Source organism: Dendrobium catenatum, unplaced genomic scaffold (genome assembly GCF_001605985.2).
Source record: "Dendrobium catenatum unplaced genomic scaffold, ASM160598v2 fragScaff_scaffold_1179, whole genome shotgun sequence".
Lineage (NCBI taxonomy): Eukaryota > Viridiplantae > Streptophyta > Magnoliopsida > Asparagales > Orchidaceae > Dendrobium > Dendrobium catenatum.
The window spans coordinates 720,907-742,099 of NW_021319641.1; the positions used below are offsets into that span (position 1 = coordinate 720,907).

A 21,193-nucleotide genomic window follows, 5' to 3' on the forward strand; every position below is an offset into this window, starting at 1 on the left:
AAAAGATGACACATCATTATAGAACTAAGTCAAACAAACATGTACACCCAAGTACCCAACATAAGACTTTTGGACACTTGTAGGAAACTTTTAAAGAAGAAATGCTTCCCAAGCTCCATGAACTGAAAAGCTCTCGCAATAAGTAACTAAAATACCCAAGGAACTTCCTATCAGATCAATTGACAAGCAACAAAGTGCTATAATTGGGAGGTTTGAAAAGTCAACATTCCCTCACTTGAAGTTATACTATCACAGGAATAAAATCTTACAAAAAGAAGGATCTACCTATGATCTGGGGATCAAATTTAGCAAAAGATCAATAAGATCATCTATAAAATAATTTGGGCATTAGATCGTCAAAAGATTAAAGAGATCATCTTCTTTGAAATTTTAATATTGCAATTTCTCCATGAATATTATAGAAAATAGTAATTCTCATATCACACTACTAAGATCAAAGTGGATGTTGTCCTAAGCACGACTAGACATCAATCAAATAATTTGACCTTATTTAAGTTCCTATCATTGATAGAATTTAACCATTTTGTTAGCTATTATTATGTTTATCCCTTTTATAATTTTTTATTTAAAGGATTGAAATTCTTCAAAAAAAAAAAAAACAATCAAAATCTCAGTACTTTTTCTTTTTCCTCTCTCTCTTCTATCCGCCTAACTCCTTCAACCACAAGTTCGGTGTTTGGATACTATAGCCTTATCTAGCACAGCCAACTCTTCTAGTCACAAGTAGGCATTGTCCTTCTTATCAACTGGAACTGTAGGGAGATGCAAAGATGAGAGTTCCACCTTGAGAGGAAGCAATGCTTCCGCCCTGAATGCCAAATCATAAGTTTTCAAAGTTGCCATCTTATAAGTAGTTTTAAAAGACAATAATGCCTCGATCAATTTCTCATGTCATTCACACTCGCTGGCAGAGAGCAATTTTTTATTCAAGGCTTCCATGAGTAAATTTGCTCTGCTCTCTGTAGCATTTAACTTTGCTTGCTTGCTGGTTGCCTTGAAATTGCCTTGTTTGCTGCTGCCTTGAAACAACCAACTGCCTTGCGGCTGGTGGCTCACTGCTTCCTTACCCAGCCTTGATGCTGTCTTATTGCTGTCTTGTTGTTTGTTGCCGCTGCTTGCTCCAAAGCTGCTGTCATTGCAATCTAAAAAGCGTCCAGCTGATGTACCAAGTCCAGAGTTCATTTTAGCACTAGAAAAAATAAACTGAAGTGCTGTTTTTAAGTCACCCATTCTTAAAACAGCACTTTGTTTATGATGTTCAGCAGTGGAAAACAAAAAATAAGAGAGAAATTTATCAACAGCAAGAAAGCTCTATAAAGAGATTGGTCTATATATCAGTAATCATACCAGGGCGTAATCAATCCAACAACTCCAATGGGTTCTTTGATAACATAAGACTTGAATGTTTGCAATGGAACAGAAACAGGGGTTCTTTGCTTTCCATCTAAGGATTCTGCAAGATCTGCATAGTACTCAAAACAGGAAGCAACATCATCCTGAAGGACAGAAGGGCATAATAAGTCAAATATTATCTATATTGAATTTTGACGCAAGTCATGAAACTTAGTTAACTCACCAAATCCCACGTCGTTTCATCTAATGGTTTCCCACTATCTAGGGCTTCAAGTTTAGCCAATTCAGATGCCCTCTCTCTAATCTGCAACAAGAAGTTGAAAATTAACAGTAAAGCCCCAAATAAGATTTGTAAAAGGTTGAACGAGCTGCATCCACTCCAATAACCAAGAATAGCTCGAGTACTTCCTTAGTAGGACATTTTTCAAATAGGTCAGGACAAGAAGTGCGGGTTTTGTAATGTAATCAAATAAAGAGTAAAATACAAGCTGGGCAACAAATTTTATATTCATAAATTTTAACCATGAATCATCATTTAGTATACTTTAGTGAACTGAAAAAAAAATGATGAGCATGTTTAGCCACCTGCCTGATTCCTAAACCATAAACCAGCTTTAGTAGCTAACAACCAGTAAACTAACTTTAAAATGAGAACAGAACATTGCCATGAAGACAGATATTTGGCAATTTATTTTCCAATCAAATATATGAATCACAAATGTAGTTTTCCAATCAGCAATATTCACAAGAGACAAACAACATAAATTGAAAACCCTTTATTAAAAGGTTAAAATTAATTAAAAAAATCATCATCACAATTACCAAAAGACTTGTCCCAACCATTTAGGTTCAGCTTTATAAATTCTTAAACAACTTTCATTCTTGTTGAGTGCTACATAGAGTGCTGACTTATTTTGCATTATTTTAGCATAAAAAAATCCATTTCACAACTGATCTACCATTTTTTACTTTCAAATCTTCTCACATTAATTCTTTCTACCATTGTATTCTAATAGCTTATCTTTAATAGATACTATTGCCATGATCTCTCTCTATAATCATCTCTTACTCTAACCTTCATAAGTTTCACAAACATTCATCTAACGTTCTTAATTTTATCATGTTAAATTTAGTTGTTAATGAATTCTTCAATCCTCAAAGCTTAAAATCATTGAAAAGGCAAGAAATGTCTGTTGAGATTAGAGAATCCACCATTTAACCAGTGATTTCAGTTTATGTTATTTAGTAGGTAGTTCAATATTTCTCTTGTAAGTATGCCAATAATAATCTCAATAGAGAGCAGGTTATGTTCTCTAATGTTCTAACCTTCTCCCCTTACTTTCAGTTTGATTCCATATGTTGGTTTGGTTCAGTTCAACAATTAGTTCTCTCATTTGTTCTCTGTTTGGCCCATCAGTTGAATGAATGTTGGCTCAACCACTAATCAGTGTTATTATGAGCCCTAATTGATTGGTAAATTTGCTTAGGCCTTGATTATTTCTTGTTGAGCTAGCACTCTTGTTGAGTATTAGTTGATGTGGGCATGATTTATTATTGCACTTTGTCTGGATTATGACTTGGGGATCCTTGAATTGTTTATAATATCATATGTAACTTACGACTTTTTCCCAATTGTAACTTGCATATTTGGGTATTATACCTGTAGACAGAACTTATTACTCTGTTATGACATTCATTTGATGGTTATTATCTCTCTTGTGAGATTTCAACATGCTTTTGGGGATATTGGAACTGCTGACTTTCTTCTGATATGTTTATTATTTGGAAAGGAATTCTATGATTATAAGTAAGAGGGTACCAATGGAATATAAAACCAACTCCAGTAATATTCCTTTGAGTTATTTTGTTCTTCTCTTGGCTTAAGTGTTGGATTGGATGTAATTCTTTTTGGCTTACAACTAGAGGCTACATATTTTTGGAGGAAGCCATCTTTTTGTGATGGACTTATTTGTTCTGATTTCTTTCTGTGCACATTTCCTATTCCATAATTTTTGTAGTTATGAGTCTGCCAGCACGAATTTGATCATACCACATAATCTAGGATTTTTTATTGAGGTAGAAATTACAATAAAAGTATATATTTTTATCATCCTGAATTTTATGTAAATTTTTATAAGGGAATAATTAAATTATTGGGGAATAATTAAATTATTGTTTAAATAAAATTCGTGTGTGCTCTAGTTTTCAACAATAGAGAAAAATAGTCATTTAAGTGATAGTTCAAAATTTTTGAATTTTTAATTCGTGTAAGTGAATTTGTCTCTTGCATCATATAAGTGCATTAGAAAATCTTAGACCCCCAAGTTGATCTATAATCAAATTTGGTATCAAAACATAAGGTTGTCTCAACTGTCAACATATTAACAATAAGAGGAGCTTAATATAAGGTCTTTTAATAGATCATCGAAGTGATGGAATTTTAGTAATTTTGCGAAATCAATTGGTTGAATTACTAAATAAATAAAATTAAATAAGTGAGGGTGTAAATTGAATTAATAGTAAATTGAAACTATGGAAAGTACCCAATTCTACCCACATGAACCTAAAGTTGAATCCAATCACATTGATAAACCTTTTTATTTGAATCTTAACACAACTAGAAGACAAGAAATTCATAATGGGAGTAATAATCAAGATAAACCTTCTAGGGTGTATAATAACGAAGCTTATGATAATCATAGACATCAAATAAATAGTTTAAATGATGACATAACTAAGAGGGTAAAAATCAAAGCATCTATATTTGATGAAATAATAGATCATACGGTTATTTTCTAACTGTGTAATAGATAACACAATTTATTTGAAAGGAAAGCTATGTCATCTGAGTGTCAAGTAAAGTTTTATAAACTAAAATTAATTAAGCAAGTTAAAATATACAGAATAGGTGTGGAAAAATAAAGGGATAAATTGGTTGAGGATTAGAACTATTTGAGTTGAAATGAAAAAATGACTAAAACATAAATATATGCTTTTATCATATCAAGATAACTGCTTATTGAATTAACCAAAAAAATAACTGAAAACATCATTAAATTTGATGAATTACTATTGCTTCAGGAATAATTAAAAATCCTAAGAGAATGCTTGCTATTTTTAGATCTATTAAAACCTAGCATCTAATGAGAGATGAGACCACATCACATTCCCTCGCTTGAGCAAGTTTTTCAATTTATATTAGGTTTTCAGAAAATAGTAAAATTTGTTACGCCTAAGAGAGTTATTATAAATTGGTTCTAAAATTTCTACAAAATCATGTTTTAAGTGCCACCAGACTAGCCATTATGCAAATGAATGTTCTGGTAGAAATTTAAATATTGATGTAAAAGAAGATGACAATGGAATCAATAAGGAGAAAAACATAAATAAATTTAATAAAGATATTAGTGATTTTGAAAAAACTTTGATTGAGAATTCTTTTCAAGTTATGTGATGCATCATCGATGCAACAAACAACAACAACATCAAGCCTTTATCCTACCATGTGGGGTCGGCTACATGAATCATTTTTCTCCATTGTGCTCTGTTAAAAGTTAAATTATCATTTAAATCTAATAAAGAAATGTCATTTCTAATATTTTCTAACCAAGACTTTTTAGGTCTACCTCTAACTTTCTTAACATAAGTCAAATCTAATACATCTACTTTCCTGACCGGGTCATCGGAAGGCCACCGTTTTATGTGACCAAACCATCTAAGGCGACTCTCTCTAATCTTATCTTTCACTAGAGTTAATCCAACATTTTCACCTATATGCTCATTTCGAATCTTGTCTCTAAGAGTAAAGCCACTCATCCACCTGAGCATCCTCATCTCTACAATACTTAATATTATGCTTCTCTTTTAATGCCCAACATTTGCACCATAAAGCATTGCAGGTCTAATCACCATCTTATAGAATTTTCCCTTAAGTTTGAGGACTTTTCTATCCCGCAACAAGCCCAATGCATTCCTCCACTTCAACCAACTTGAATCCTCATCTCATCAATTTCACCATCACTCTGAACAATATACCCAAGATATCTAAATATGTACTCTTGTTAATGACTTGATCACCCAAAGTCACAATCCCCCACAAAAACTATTATTACTAAAATTACACTCCGTATATTTAGTTTTAGATCTACTCAAACAAAAGCCTTCAGACTCTAAGGTTAACCTCCATAAATCAAGTTTACCTTCAACTCTCTCTAGTCTTATCAACAAGAAGAATATCATTAGCAAAAAGCATACACCAGGGTCCTCTTGCAAATGTCTAGTGAGAACATCCTTGACTAAAGCAAAAAGATATGAGATTAAGGCTGATCCTTGATGTAATCCAACTAAAATAGAAAAATACTTGGTCAAACCACCTTGTGTCTGAACACAAGTAACAGCTCCTGCATACATATCCTTAATGACTTGAATATAAGTATTATTAACCCCGTTCTTTTCTAGAACTCTCCATAGCACTTCTCTTGAAACTTTAGTATATATTTTCTCTAAATCAATAAATATCATATGTAGATTCTCCTTATTCTCTCTATATTGCATACATATCTTGGCATGAATCCAATTTGGTTTTGAGAAACATTAGTATCACACCGCAAGCCCCGCAACCTATGCTCCATATATCTCTCCCATAATTTTGAAGTATGACACATTAACTTAATTCCTTTATAATTCGCACAAGTTTGTGCATCACCTTTATTCTTAAAAATATAAATCAATACACTCATTCTTCACTCATCTGGCATCTTCTTAGTTTCAAAATAATATTAAAAATTTTAGTAAGCCAAAAAATTCCTTCATCTCCTAAGCATTTCAACACCTCTATTGAAATATCATCAGATCCAACAGTTTTTCCATACTTCATTTTCTTTAAAACATCTCTAACTTCGGTTTTACTAATATGCCAATAAGAACAAAAATCTTTATTTTCATTAAAGGTGCTAAGGTCACTAAAATCAATCACATTCTCATAATATTAATTGAAGAGTTTATAAAAAACATTTCTTCCACCTTTGTTGAAAATCCTATTCTAATAAAAGCATTTTTCTATCTTCATCATTAATACACTTCACCTGAACTAAATCTTTACTACTCTTATCTCTATGTTTGGCTAACTTATGCATATATATTTATCCCTCCTTAGCATCTAATCTATTATATAAATCATTAAAAGCTAAAATCTTTGCATCATATATTATTTTCTTAGACTTCGTAAAGGCCTCTTTATATCTTTCTCAATTATCAAGAAGTTTTACATCTAAATCAATTTTTATAATAAATCTACTATATTTTTTATCTTTTCTTGCACATATTGATTCCACCACCAACTATTTTTATTATTAGGAATTTTTCATTTTGATACTCCAAGGACATCCTTACTACTCTTTTCTTGCTCATATTGATAACTCCAATCTATTTCAGTTGCATTTTTAATATTAGTAACTAAATTTGAATGGAAAAGAACTTTTGATTTTAAATTTATTCTAAGTGCGATAATAAACTTCACAAAATCATGTTATGTGATAATGCGAGAAGCATGAGTATTCTGGAAAAATAAGCTATTAATCGCATTAAATTGGAATCTAAACAATAAAGCATGATACTGATATGATTCCTGAATTCTCACCACCTAATTTATAACATTAGAGGATGAACCTAACTGAATATGTCAAACTTAAAAGGCAGATAAATTGTTTACTTAAAAAAGAAAGGGACAGTATAAGTCTTATGTGCTTCCTGCATCACTTTACCAAAGAAAGATGAAAGTTAGTGCATTTGTGTAGATATTAGAAATTAATAACGTTATCATCAAATATTGATTTGCCATACCTAGATTGGATGATGTGTTGGATATGATGACTAAAGCTACCATACCTTTGAAAATTGATCTAAAGAGTGTTGTAAAGTAAGAATGCAAGATAAATATGAATGAAAATTTACTTTTAAAACTATGAAAGGATAATATAAATGGCTAATGATGACAGTCAAATTGACTAATGTAGCAAATAATTTATGTCATGTTATTCAAACTTTCATTTAAAAACTTATTGTTGTGTACTTCAATTATACTCTCATGCATAATAAAACTATAGTGGATAATTTAAACCATCTTAAAAAATCTTTGAGTATTGCAAACTAAAAAGTTTATTTGACTATGAAAAAAGCTATTTTGCTACACCATTCATGATATTCTTGGGACTAATTGTGAAGAGTAATACTATTTGTAATCTTGATAAAATTAAAGCAACTAATAATTAACCAAACCCTATTAATATTCATGACATTCAAAGTTTTTATGGCTTGGCAACTTTTTATATGCAATTTATTAAGGGATTAATATTGTAATGACACCCATCACCAATTTTCTAAAAAATGAGAAATTTAATTGGACAAAATCTGTTGATCGTACTTTTAAGAATATTATAAAGAAACTTAAAAATATTGTTGTGCTTAAATTGCCTGATATGGTGATTAAGGTTTCTTGTGATGCATAATGTTTAAATACTAGTAAAGTTTTAAATAAAAGGAGCATTCAACTACTTATTTTAGTGAGAAATGAAATGAGGTTAGACAAATACATCCAGACAATGACAAAGAATTTTATGTAATCATAGAAGCTCTTCGACATTAGAGATAATACTTGCTACCTAAGGAATCTGTCCTATATTATAATCTTCAAGCATTAAAGTATCAAAATGAACAAAAAATTAAAACAACATGCTAAATAGGTTGAATTTTTAGTAGGAATATACTTTTGTACAGAAAAAATAGACATAGTAAAGAATAAGTCTATTGAGATTTACTATTGCCTATGACAAAGTTTCCATATAATTCATCTATTAATTGTTCCATGGTATGAGTCAATTTGGAATAATTATATGATTTCAACCTAAAAAACTTATAGATCTTGTTGAGCTTCCTTATAAGTCAAAGTCTAGTGTATCTAGACAATCACTTGCACGGCATATCTGTGAATTGCATGAGATATTCAAAAATGATAATTGTTAAATATGACAATTATAAATTTATGGCTATAATGAATAATAGATGTGAAATTCAAATCATATTATAAGATATTTGTTTGTCCGAGTCCAAAAAAGTTTCCTATAGGAGCCTTTAAATAACTCTGTAAAATATGGTAGGCTCATACAAAATCATGCAACATATTGTTCAAATGCTTAGAAGTTGCAATTTTCAATAAGTTCTAATATTAATCTAGTCTTCAATGTATACAACTTAGTTTTCTATTATGATTTAGCCACCAATGCCTTAGATTCTTTTATCTTTTCATCTCCTCCTTTTTAACTTACATCCAAAATTTTATCAGATTGTTGCCATACACATCTTGTACCATAAGTGGCACGAGACAATGAATTGTATCCACTACTGATTATGGATATAAAATGTATATTGTGCACTAGTGTGATAGATTTTCATGTGATTATTCATTGATTTTTCTACAAGAAGCGCAATAGTTATATTCAAATTTGCTTCATGAATATCAAATGCACAATTCATCAAAGCCAAACTTTTTTAATCTATGCAAATTTAATACAATTCTCAAATTTTATAATTATTTAAAACGCAGCACGTGTGTTGAGATGATTGATTGATAGTTGAGCATTGTCTTTACCTAAGTTTATGTTATTTAGTGGTGTTCTTTAGTAATTTAGTTTTTTTTTTTTTTCCTCTTGATAAACATACCTATGATGATCTCTATAGAGAATGAATTATGTTATCCCATGTTCTGACCATTCTCCCCTCTAACTATATTCAATTCCCATGCGTGCTTAATTTGGTTCAACAAGTTCACAGTATTACTCCCTATTTGGTCCAATCATCAGTTCTCTATTGGTTCAGCATCTTCTTCTTTTTTTCTTCTTTTTTTTTTCTTTTTTTTAATTGGTTCAGCATCTGTTCATTCCTATTTTGAACCTTAAGTTGAGTTTTGGATTGGTTTAGCCTTGATTATTTGTTGTTGCACAAAAATCCTTACTAAGAATTATTTGTTGTGGTCGTGATTTATTTATGTATTATTATTTGGGTCGTGAATTAAGGCTCCTAGCATTGCTTCTAAGACTTTGTGTAACTTGTGGCACTTTTCAATTATGACTTGTGAATTCATGTACCATAGTTATTAAGGGTGGCTTGCAGCTCTGTCATTATAGGCTTTGACTATTGACTATAATCTCTCTTGTGGGATTTCAATGACTTTTTTGGATATAGGATTGCCTACGTTGTTCTAACATCTTCTTCAATTTGGGAGAGATTTCATTATTAAAAAAAGGGGTATTTAAGTATGTAAAGGACTTCCAATAATATTCCTTTGAATTATTTTGTTTTTCCTTTGATTTGGATGTTGGAATGGATGTGATTCTTTTTAACCTCGCGCAATTTGAGACTACAAATTTCTTTATCTCCATGTAGGCCTGTTAACAATCCAATCTCCGATCCAACCTAAATTTAAGCTTAGTTTGAAGTTATTTTGTCCATACTTTGATTAAGCCAAACTTGGTTACAAGTGGGATCGATCTAATCTTGATTCAACATAATAACATTGGGAGCCAAAAATTGTTCTAATGTTGATCAACTTGGGATATCCAAAAGCAAATACTTAATTTAACATACATAAAAAAACTAATACATATAAAGATTCATAGGAGGACTATAACGAACCGGTTGGGGGCCGGTTCAACCGAACCGGCAACCCGCCTAATAAAAAGAAGTCGCGACCCAGGAAAGGGTCGCTATTTTCGCGAACGAAACAGAGGGAGCGAGCGGACGGCCGAAGGCTTCGTGCGAGAGCAAGGTAAGTTTGTTTTTCTTAATATTAGCAAATGATTATGTTGGAGGGTAAGATTAAACCATTCCTTTTCATTCCTATCGCTAAGGAAGTGCTAAATTTGGAAGAATTTTCAACGAGCAAGAGGAATGACGAGGGAGAGAGGAAAAAGGTTTGTTTTAAATGTTTTTGTATAAATTGTTCTCTAATTCTTTCTCTAATTATTAGCGACATTAAATTGAAGGTAAGGAAGACAATTTAAAGTGAGGAGAAGAAATTTTGAGGGGGAAAAGAGGAAGATTTTTAGATATTTGAAAAATCTCCATTGTAAGTAAATTCATATCATGAGTAAATTTCTATCATAAACTCCAACAACAACAACAACAACAACATCAAGCCTTTATCCCACTACGTGGGGTCGGCTACATGAATCCTTTTTCTCCATTGTGTCCTATTAAAAGCCAAATTCTCGTTTAAATCTAATAAAGAAAGGTCATTCCTAATATTTTCTAACCAAGTCTTTTTAGGTCTACCCCTACCTTTGGTGGGGTCCACGGGATTTGAATTTATTTGAAAATTATTTTTAGGAAAGATTTGAGGAGGTGAAAAAGTCTTTAAATAGGAGAGGTAAGGGGTAGGGAAGGGCATGCAAGTATTGTTTTCTTCTTGGAGTTTCTTGGGTGTTTTGGGCTCTAGACTCTCTTGTCTAGAGATTTGGGAGAGACGATCCTCCTCTCGAATTGAGGATCACTTGTATCTTGATTTCATGTTGCTTTTGCTTTGTTTCCCTTATTGCAATTTAGTTATTTGGGGCTGATTTCGCCCAGATTTTGGCTGAATTCTCGTTGTTTTATCTCCAATTAGTGATAGGTTTGCTTGCGAACTCAAGTATTCCCTTAGGGTTACTTGCGAACTCAAGTATTTCCTATCAAGTTTGTCTACAGAAGACGGCGAGCAAATGACAACAGGTAATTTATGATTTGAAATAAATATTAAGTATTTGAGAAAATTTTGTTAGTGGCTCTTTCGAGTAATGGAAGAGAGAATTTAATGTTTTAAATGTTGTTTTATTTTTGAACTAAAATGATTAGATCCTAACGTCCGATTTTTAGTTCTCACCTCGTTAAATCGAGCATCTGGGCCGGATCATGACAAGGACAATGGAGAACAAGTAATGCATGAATAATTTTATCCTACCAATCAAGCCAAGCAAGCTGACCTATAATAAGGCTCAAGCTCAACCAAAACTTGTTACGAGCTCAATTTTGGGTTAAAGCTAACTTAAGTGAAAATATGTTTGGCTCAAGGTCGGCCCGATTTTGAAATCAAGCTTTGAATCATATTCGAGATAGCCAATTTTGTCAATTCGTAATTATTTGAAATTTTTATATTTTGTAAAAAATATCCTAATGTCAACAACTTGAGTTCTTCAATACAAGAAGCATGATGAAAGGGCATTGTTAATACTGATCAAAAGGAAACTGACAACCACACAAATATGAACTATGCTATAAGTATTAGAGATGCAAACATAGAAATCTACCATTTGTTTGTAGTTTGTTGTGATTGTAAAAGATCAAGAAGTCTGTACATGATGGAGACTTTGTCGTTTAAAAAAATTCAAGGTTATAACTTGAAATTTGTGCAATTAATAAAATATGAAATAAATAGCGTGCTACTAGTCACTTGAATGGTGGATCGAGCATGCATGAATACTAACTACAATATAATTGGTAAAGCTACATGAATCGAGTCGAGAAAAAGTTAGGCTTGATTTATAGTCAATTTGATATTTTGTAAGCTTGAGTTAGTCCAACCCAATTGACAATACACACAACAAACATCTTCATCTGGCTCAATGCCTCAATCAGATCCAACCATAGCTCAATTCAAGTTAGTCCAACTATACAATTATAACTCTTAAAATTCATGTTATTATTAATATCCCGTTCTTTTATAGAAGAGATCCAATGTATTTAAATCTATCATAGCTATATATGGCTTGATCATCTAGCAATATAATTCATAATCATTTATTTTCATCCAATAAAATAAAATCTATAACATCATTACCAATTTACATATGCTAGATTACATAAACTTCCTCAACTAGTTTTAAGCCCTTACCGTCAAAAATTTTCCTCCATTGACCTAACTTTATCACTTTAAAAAACAACCCAATTAGAAACATCATATGAAAATAACATAGGCTGTATACAAAAATATAGAAACTTTATAATTATCTTGGATATAATCCTATTATAATAAAAAAAAATTAAAAATCCAAAATTACTTATAATGCTAGTCACAGTTCAATGCATATTTTTAGCAATTTTAACATAGTTTAGCAATTAAAAAAAAAACATAGTTTTGACATACACATTTCTCCTAATTAATAACCATGATATCAATTCATGTGAATCTGATCACATGCCTTTTAAAAACAATAAATGCCCCTATATAATCCTTTCATTGTCCTTACTTCGCCCACTTCACTTTTTTAATATTTCATTAATTACTTAAAAGAAAATCAACTTCATGGATATTCATGGTTCTATAACGATGTGAAGTTTTTAATCATATGGTTCATATCTTTCTTATAACTCATTTCATGAACTAAACCAACGACACATCTAGCTTCAAGAAACGCATTACGGAAGCAATGGTCGTTTCCCAACTCCTACCAAAAGTGCTCACTGGTGATTGATAAACTAACAGAAAGTGAAATGATTTAGATAAATTTATCTAATCCTATTAGAATACTAGCACATGTATTATTGAGTTATTTACATTTCTACCTAGTATTGTCTTTAAATACCACTGTACTCTTTATCTTAGATATATGAATACAATTTCTATTCTCTTGGCTTTCTTGGTTTCCTCTGTCTCCCTGCTCGCCTTGTTCTTTCCACAAATCCAACGGCAATGACGCCGTCTAAATGGAAAAAGTGAGCACAATAACTGATCGCAGAGACATTTCCCATTTGACGTAGCTGGCTAGCATAATTTATAATCTGACTCATATATGGTTTCAAAAACGCATAAAACAAGTTATACATCATTTCTACAAATCATCAGCTGATAAAAAGCACGATAAAGCGAAAAAATCAGAAGAAAAAGAGTAGATAACGCAATCCAAATAACAGATAGAGCAAAACTTATACCTTGGAAGCGATGGAACGGAGGTATTTCGCACGAGTAGCTCCAGATGCTCGCGCCCATTCCCGACCGCCGTTTCTGTAGAAAGCCCGGCGAGCGGCCTCAACTGCCAGCTCAACATCCTCAACAGTCGCCGCAGGTATATCCCCTACAAACATAATCAAGATCAGAAAGAAGAAGAACTTAGATCCACCGATTGATAGATCGGTCTCAATAGTCGAAGTAAAAGAGGAGAACATATTATGGTAAGAACCAATCACGGTCTCGTTAGCGGGGTTGATGATGGGAATTCTCTTTCCCTTTGCTGGCTCCTTCCACTCTCCGTCGATGAAAAGCTGCCGGTGAGGGATTGGGATCGCCATCGCTAGTAGAGTGCGAAGAAGAGAGAGAATGTACAATGCATAGAAAGTCAGATGACTACCTCCGACAGTGCACTGACGAAGATGTATCAACTTTGTCGCATTAGGGTTCAAAAGTTATAAGTAAGCCTAATCCATCACTCATGGCTCCTTGAAAAATACTAAAATTAAATAATTAAAATAAAATTTGAATTAAAATTTTTTTTTGAACGGGTATCATATCTGTTGTCACTCCAAAGGAAATATTTTGTGACGTAACTAATTCCTCAGTGATACCTAGCGAGGTCACCCACAGGCATCGGGCCCATATTTGCTTTACCCCACAAGAGGTGAGGTCATAGTGGGGGGATTCGAAGCTAAGATGGGTTCCCAATCGTGCTCGCCCACCAACCATCGTAAGTAGGGGTGTCAATATTTGACACGACCCGAAAACCCGACTCAAATCTGACCTGAAAATTTCGGGTTAGGGTCAACCTAAACCCGAAACGGGTCGGGTTCGGGTTCAACATTTCGACCCGTTTCAAAAATCGGATCGAGTTCGGGTTAACCCTTTGACTCGAAATTGACCCGTTTTTGACCCGAAAACCTGATTTTGACCCAGCAACCCGAGATTGACCTGTTTTTACCCGAAAAAGAGGATATTAACCCATTTTTTACCCGAAGACTAATTTTTTTTTTTTTTTTGGAAACAGGTCATTCGGTCGTGTCAGGTTGATCCGGACCCGAAGCGGGTCGGGTTCGGGTTGACCCGAATAATCGTAAGCCTCGGTGGGTTAAATTTTAAAAATTATATCTATCTTTTTTCTACTTATTTTTTCTACCTTAAAATTAAATAATATTTTGTTTAACTTTGAGTTCCATTTGATTATATAACTTTACATGAATAATATTTTCTTCTACCATGTGATTCATATGTCATTACATGTCATGTGTTTGGTAGAAAAGTTAAGGAAAAATATAATCAATAAACTATCTTTAATAAAGAGGACATATTACAATAATAATAAATGTAAATTCTTCTAAAAAATAGTAAGTTGCATTTTCTAATATTTATATGACAATAAATAATTCTAATAACTCCAATAGTGCGAATGATCACTAGTAAATATCATTAAAAATCATTATAATAACTCCAAAATTTATTTTCTTTTTTTTTTCCCTAAAGAAACTTTGTCAAAATTGTTATTTTTCGAATGAATTCGATCTTGAGTAGGATAAGGTTTGAATAAATATCTGTATAAAAATTGAGTAAGGTTTGAACAGTAACTTATTCATATAATTATTAGACTATAATGATAATATTTTTAGTTCTTTCATTTATAGCATGAGTTGCTCTTTTGTATATATTAGTAAGTCACAATGAGAGAGAAACTTTGCTCTAAGAGCATCTCCAATCGAACGTCAAACGAGTTTATGGCGTCGTTCGGTCGCTCCAGCTGAACGCCAAATATTGTGGGTGAACAGTGCAACGCCAATATTGGCGTCGCACTGTTCACCTACGCTATGTTGCTCTCTCAACCGAAAAAAAACGCACCAAAGGGAGAAGGATCGTTACCTTCGCATATGGCGTTCGATTGGAGCAGCTCCACGATATTTTGGAGTTTTGTTGTATTTTGCCGTGAAAAATAGAACTCTTCGCTGGAGATGCCCTAAACACCATAATAATAAAGGAGCTCCTTTTTACTATATCTATTTTTTTTTCAATTTTTTCTCATTTAAAGCCACAAAAAATAGGTTATTTTCATACAATTGATTATATATTTAATTTAATTTATATATAATATATTATCTAGTTCATGTATTTTCATGATAATTAATATAAAGAAATGGTTTGAAAAGAATTATTCTTTATCATTGTTCTAAATATTTTAAAAAATTCATAATTTAACTTTAAATATTGAAAGGACAAAAAAGGTATATATCTACATCTTTAAACATTAAAATAATTTGAGAGTTAAATTAAGAAAATCAATATTCAAGTATTGATTTTTTTTATAATTCATTTAGTATAATTTATATATATCAAAAATTTGTTAGTTTAAATTAAAAAATTTGAAAATAAATATTATCAAATATAAGTTTAATAATTTAATAAAATATTATCATAATATTTAAACGATATAGTCATTACTAATCTACTTTAAAATTAATCATGATGAATATTGAATATCACTTGAAGAACAAACTGAGCTGATCGATATTCATAATTGACTAGACTCAAGATTAGATCGAATAGCTTTGAGCAAGATTATATTTATCGAATCATTAATAATGTTATAAAAAAGCTTACTAAAAATGAATGAAAGAACAAAAGAATATTTATTTTAAAATTATAATATAACACCTAATATCTACTGTTATTTCATGCTTATTTTTTTTGTTCTTTTATTAGAAGTTAAAAAAAAAAAGAAAAAAAAAAAGAACTTACATAGTCAATATTATAGGAAAACTTTAGAGAAGAATCATTTGCAAAAGCCAATGCCATCACATGACTTCAAGATATTAAAACAATAAAAGTGTCCCTTCCAAATGAACTTTTCTTATTTATTTTTTTATAATATTTTTTTTCAAGAATATGATAAAATCTAACTAATTTCTAATCTAATCCTTAAATCATATTGTAATTAATTAATATAAAGGCTCCATTAAAAAATATTTTATTCTTTTAAAATAATTAAAATAAGTTAACTTAATTTTAAATATTTAATTAATAGACAAAATAAAACAATGTATATGATTTTATTATATAATAATACAAATGAAGCTTATTATTTCAATTATTTTTTTATTTTTTTAATTTAATCCCTAATCTTAACTCTATCCAATATGACACTTAATCTTTAAAATTAATAAAATTATTATTATTTTAAAATTTATTATACATTTTCTTATTCTCCATGAAATTATTTTCTTGTTTTTTTTTTCTTCTAAAGAAACTTTGGCAAAAGTGTTGCCATATTCAAATATTATAAGAAAACTTTACAAAAAGAATCTTTACAATAATCAATACCTTTCATATCACATGAATTCAAAAGACCTCTCATGTCACAAATAATACCCAACAAATTGAACCTTCAAATATAAAATATAAAATTTATTTTTAAGACTCAATTAAAAAATATAAAAATAATTATTTTTATCAATTTTAAGTGACAATTTAATTCTTAATAGATCACAATAGAGGAAAAAACTTCCTTTAGCCAATCCCACGTAGCAGGATAAAGATTTGTTGTTATTTTTACCTGAATTAGCCCTATTTATGAATAATATTATTAAAATAAAATCTTAGAAATTTCTATATGATAACTAAAGATTTATTTAATATTTTCTTTTTTGGAAGAGAATGTCATAAATAAAAGAAAATATGGTAAAGTTTCCTTAATAAGAGAGATATAATTGTCCCTTTGGAAACTTGAAAAAAATGATATTTGTTTCTCTGCATGTGACCAAACATTAAAACAAAGGTATCACTTTGCATTGCTGATAATACTTTTGAAAGAGTGTATTGTAACAAAGCCAAGAGGCATGTGAGGTGGAAGCATTCAAGAAAAAGAACCTCATTGTCACCATAAATAGCAAACAAATAATTTAACCCAAAAACAAAAAAATGCAAAATATTTTTTTGCAGATTGCATCAACAAAGATCCTTGCTCATGATTTGCATATTTAACCTGCAGTGTGTATGTGCAAATAGTTAAAATTTTGTGTGGAAAAATTCAAAAGAAATAAAGGAAAGATTAGAGGCATGTGTTTTCAAAGTTTATTTAGATTTAGGGTTCGTTTGGGATGGCTTTCTTACTGCTTCTTAAAGCGGTTTTTTAGTATAAAAATTTTATTTGTTGTACTAAAGAGTTGCTTTAAGATGCTGTAAGAAAGCCGTCTCAAACGAAGCCTTAGACTTTGTTTGGGACAACTTTTTACAATTTCTATTTAACCACTATTTTTTCATTGTTTTTAAAAAAATATATTAACAAGGCTTCGTTTAAGACGGCTTTCTTACTGCTTTTTAAAGAAGCAGTAAGAAGGTTAAGAAACAGCAAGAAAGCCGTCCTAAACGAAGCCTAATAAGCTGCTTTCTATAAAACATTTTTACAAAGTAGTAAAAAAGTCATCCCAGAGAGTGATCAAATTACTGAAAGAGATAAGTATGACAAGTAAACATTTGATGATAACTCACCTTATGAGCCCTATACTCAGTTGAGAAGAAAATTTCAATGTAGAGCCATCTTAGACAACCTTAGTTCCATTATACCGACTTGTGTTACCCAATGTTTGATGATTTGCTTCAGCCAAGGGGTTAATGAATCCCCCACTTAGTCCAAACTGAGCTCCCTGCTTGTAAGTTAAGAACCTTGAAGTATATCTACTCTCTGCTCTCCTCCAAAATTTTGGACTGAAGAACTCTGTGCCTGGTAACCTGCAACACATTTGAGCTTCTTGATCTTTGTTCATTACTACTCTCCCAGAAGAAGCTGAAGCAGAAGCTGAAGCTATATCTCGACACATATTATCTAGTGCTAGTTCTAAGTTGAGAACTCTTGCTTCCAGTGAATGAATGCCTTTCTGTGAGTTTCCAATGAATCTCTGGCAAAAATTGAAGATTTTTTATTATAGAAGCATTGGAACATGAAAGCTTATAAAGCTAAAACGAACTGTTAAAGTAAGACTTGCCTAAGGACTCAACTAGATGTTTGAAGTAAGAAAATATGTTAGATTTCTCCATTTATGATCCATATTAGATAGTTTGTTTACAATTTCATTTTCGACAATTGTCACACTTGATTTTAGCTATAGACTTTTTGTTTCTTTTTAAAAATTTTGTCATTAAAAATAAACTTTTTTTTTTTTTTTTTTTAAAAATTTTTTCATTAAAAATAAACTTTTTTTTTTTTTTTTTTTTTTTAATTAGAGAGAATCACCTTAGATGATTTGATCACTTCAAATGTCAGTCTTCTGATGGTGAAATTATTTTATACGGATACGGACACCGTCCGGAGACGGCCACATCACCCATTTGTTGTGTAACGGGTGATGTGGTGAATTATGATTCGCCTCCAGAAAGTCCGGTGTCCGCACAGAATAATTTCTACTTCCGATGACCCACTTAGAAGAGTAGATATATTAGATCCAGTCAATTATAAAAAAGCATCGCAGATCTCACCACCATATTCTAAAATATTTTCAAAACAAAATCACCGTTTCAGAAAACAAGTTTATCATCTACAAGAGCTCTAGTGTTAAATGAGAGAATCTTACTTGGAGGAGGCTAAGTAAGCTGGACTGCTGGTTCTCAATCTGAACCAACTGCATCCGGATCAAAGAAAAATCACCATCCTTCTGCTCTCCATGGAACTTTTCAGTGGCCACAGTAGTTTCATTCATCGTCTCTTTTCCAGTCTCCTCAAATGGCACAATCCGAGAGACAGATTTCAAGCTACCAATCTTTTTATCCTCCCAATTCTTCTCAAAAAGCGCCCTCTTCACCTCCAATCTAGATCTTCCATTGCTATCAGATCTCTCTTGCTGACAACTCTTTAAACCCCTCTCCTTACTTGTCACGCTATTCTCACTTTCAGCTTTGCAAGAAGGAGCATCAGCAATCTCAACTCTCCAATCTGAGTTTTTCTTCTGATCAATCATTCTTGAATTTTTCCTCTGATCAATCACAATCTTCTTTGCAGTACCAATTGGAGTTACTGCATTCGGCGGTGATCTGCAGTTGGGAATTCTTATCTTTTTGGAAGCAGATAAAGAACTATTAATTGAAGTAGCTTGGCATCTTCTATCATTGCCAGTCTCTGTTCAATTCACAATTAGCACAAATTCAGAGATCTAAACTAACACAAACACCCAAATTGTGAAAGAAGGCTAAAAAGTTACACCTTTGAGATAAGAGCTCGACTGTGATTCAGATAGTGGCTTCGGCATATCCAGGTCTTCCTCTGGGATGTCCTTCCACGCCTCCAGCATCCGTTTCATCGAATCCCTCACGACCTTCACCTGCATTACACAAACTCTTCCAGATCAAGAACGAGATGAATAGATCGGGATAAAGAGAGAATCAAACCTTATCATATCGCCGGGCCTCAAAAGTCGCAAGGCAAGATTGCTTAAACCTGCAAAGTCGCTCCTTTTCCATCGCCGCGAGGTGAGCAAGCGCCATGGCAGCAGCATTCCGAGCCGCCCAGTCCTCGTGTCCGAGAAACTCAACAAGGCAATTAACCAGCGCCGCTAGCTCGGGATCTCCTATCCCACAGGTAGCAAGACTTATATTTCCGAGAAGCGCCAAAACAGCCGGCTTTGCCTTGAATGCCGGACTCCGAGCGAGCTTCACCAGGCGCGGGACTAGACGTTGTAGAAAGAAGGAGAGCTCTTCGCTATCCTCGCGGTTGCATTCTTCTAGGGCTGCGGAGAGGGAAAGCGCGGAAACGGATTGGGGGTGAATATCCTGTTCATGGAACAGGGCGTCGGCGAGGGGGCGGAGGAGGGTGGAAACGAGAGCGGCAGCCGGAGTAATGGCAGCAAGGGAGCGTACGGCATCCACTAGAGCGGCGCGGACAGATGAATCAGGGTCACGGAGGCGGCGGAGAGCAGCAGCGAGGAGACGGGGGAGATGAGGGGAGAGGGAGGAAGATGGGAGGGAGCGAGCGAGGAGGGAGAGCAGGCGGAGGGAGTGGCGGCGGAGAGGGGTTTTATCTGTGGGGCGAGCGTCGCCTACGGCGGAGATGAAGGGGACGAGAGAGTCGGCAGTGAGACTACGGGCAATGGCAGAGAGTTCAGCAACGGCGATGGCTTCGGTATCGCGGTCGGAAAGCTTGGTTAGGAAATGGTTTACGCGGTGCCGGATCTCCTGGGGAGAGGAAGGATGAGTCGCCATTGCTGAAGTGAAAGTGAAGAGTAGAAAGCTGAGAACTTTCTGAGTTGGGAGAAGATTGGAGGGTGAAGGGAAGCGGCATTCCTTGGGAGAGTTGTAGAGTGCCAACAAGAAGGTCCAACCAAGGATCTTATTGAAGTTCGTGGGTCATGGGGTGGTTGGCGGAGCTAAAAAATCGAGTTTTGGATGCGAGGGAGAAGTAAAAATTGAGTTTTAAATGTGAGGGGCCTGTGCATCAGTACATGTTTCGTTGATGTCATCTATATAGTTATATACTAAATTTTGATACAAGACCTACTAATGCTTAGTTTGATTAATAGGTAAGCACGATTTGGAATCTCTCAATCCGCCGTTTTTTTTAAGCGGGGCTCAATTAAGTGCGGACCAGAAGGTTTCTGAGGTGAGTGTCTCTTCTAAGTCAACTGAAGATTAGTCACGCCGTCAAACACCCTTTCGGAGGTTGCAGCGGATGAATATCTCATTCCAAAAAAAAAATTGAAAACAAAAAAATAAAATAAAATAGATAAAGTAAAATTTAAAGAAAATTAACTAAATGAAGAGAAGGCGGACACTCCATTGGAGCATTGCTCACTTAAATCTAATGGAGACAAACAGATCCTCCATTGCCTTTTT

At 32.9% G+C, this 21,193-nt stretch overlaps 2 protein-coding genes across 2 annotated transcripts in view; both read right to left on the bottom strand.

The window, feature by feature from the left end:
- Positions 1–13,786, bottom strand: part of LOC110095088 (betaine aldehyde dehydrogenase 1, chloroplastic) — a 49,927-nt gene extending 36,141 nt beyond the window's left edge. Inside the window, exons 1-4 of the mRNA XM_020820470.2 lie at positions 13,581–13,786; positions 13,333–13,475; positions 1,598–1,678; positions 1,369–1,517 (exon numbers count right to left, since the gene is read on the bottom strand). Of these exons, the coding sequence (XP_020676129.1) occupies positions 1,369–1,517; positions 1,598–1,678; positions 13,333–13,475; positions 13,581–13,689 (482 nt within the window). The 5' untranslated portion in view covers positions 13,690–13,786. The remainder of the gene's footprint in view (positions 1–1,368; positions 1,518–1,597; positions 1,679–13,332; positions 13,476–13,580) is intronic.
- Positions 13,787–17,234: 3,448 nt separating this feature from the next.
- Positions 17,235–20,680, bottom strand: LOC110095085 (TORTIFOLIA1-like protein 3). The gene is made up of 5 exons (XM_020820466.2): positions 19,754–20,680; positions 19,569–19,686; positions 18,943–19,484; positions 17,864–18,270; positions 17,235–17,357 (listed from the first exon to the last, which is right to left on the bottom strand). The coding sequence occupies exons 1-4, from the start codon at positions 20,561–20,563 to the stop codon at positions 17,914–17,916; spliced, it is 1,827 nt and encodes a 608-aa protein (XP_020676125.1). The 5' UTR covers positions 20,564–20,680; the 3' UTR covers positions 17,235–17,357; positions 17,864–17,913.
- Between the last annotated feature and the right edge of the window lie 513 nt (positions 20,681–21,193).

Coding starts and splice junctions, on each gene's coding strand:
- LOC110095085 (XM_020820466.2), bottom strand. CDS start 20,563: ATGGCGACTCATCCTTCCTCTCCCCAGGAGATCCGGCACCGCGTAAAC. Junction 19,687..19,753: donor AGGCCCGGCGATATGATAAG/GTTTGATTCTCT, acceptor TGTGTAATGCAG/GTGAAGGTCGTGAGGGATTC. Junction 19,485..19,568: donor GTCGAGCTCTTATCTCAAAG/GTGTAACTTTTT, acceptor TGAATTGAACAG/AGACTGGCAATGATAGAAGA.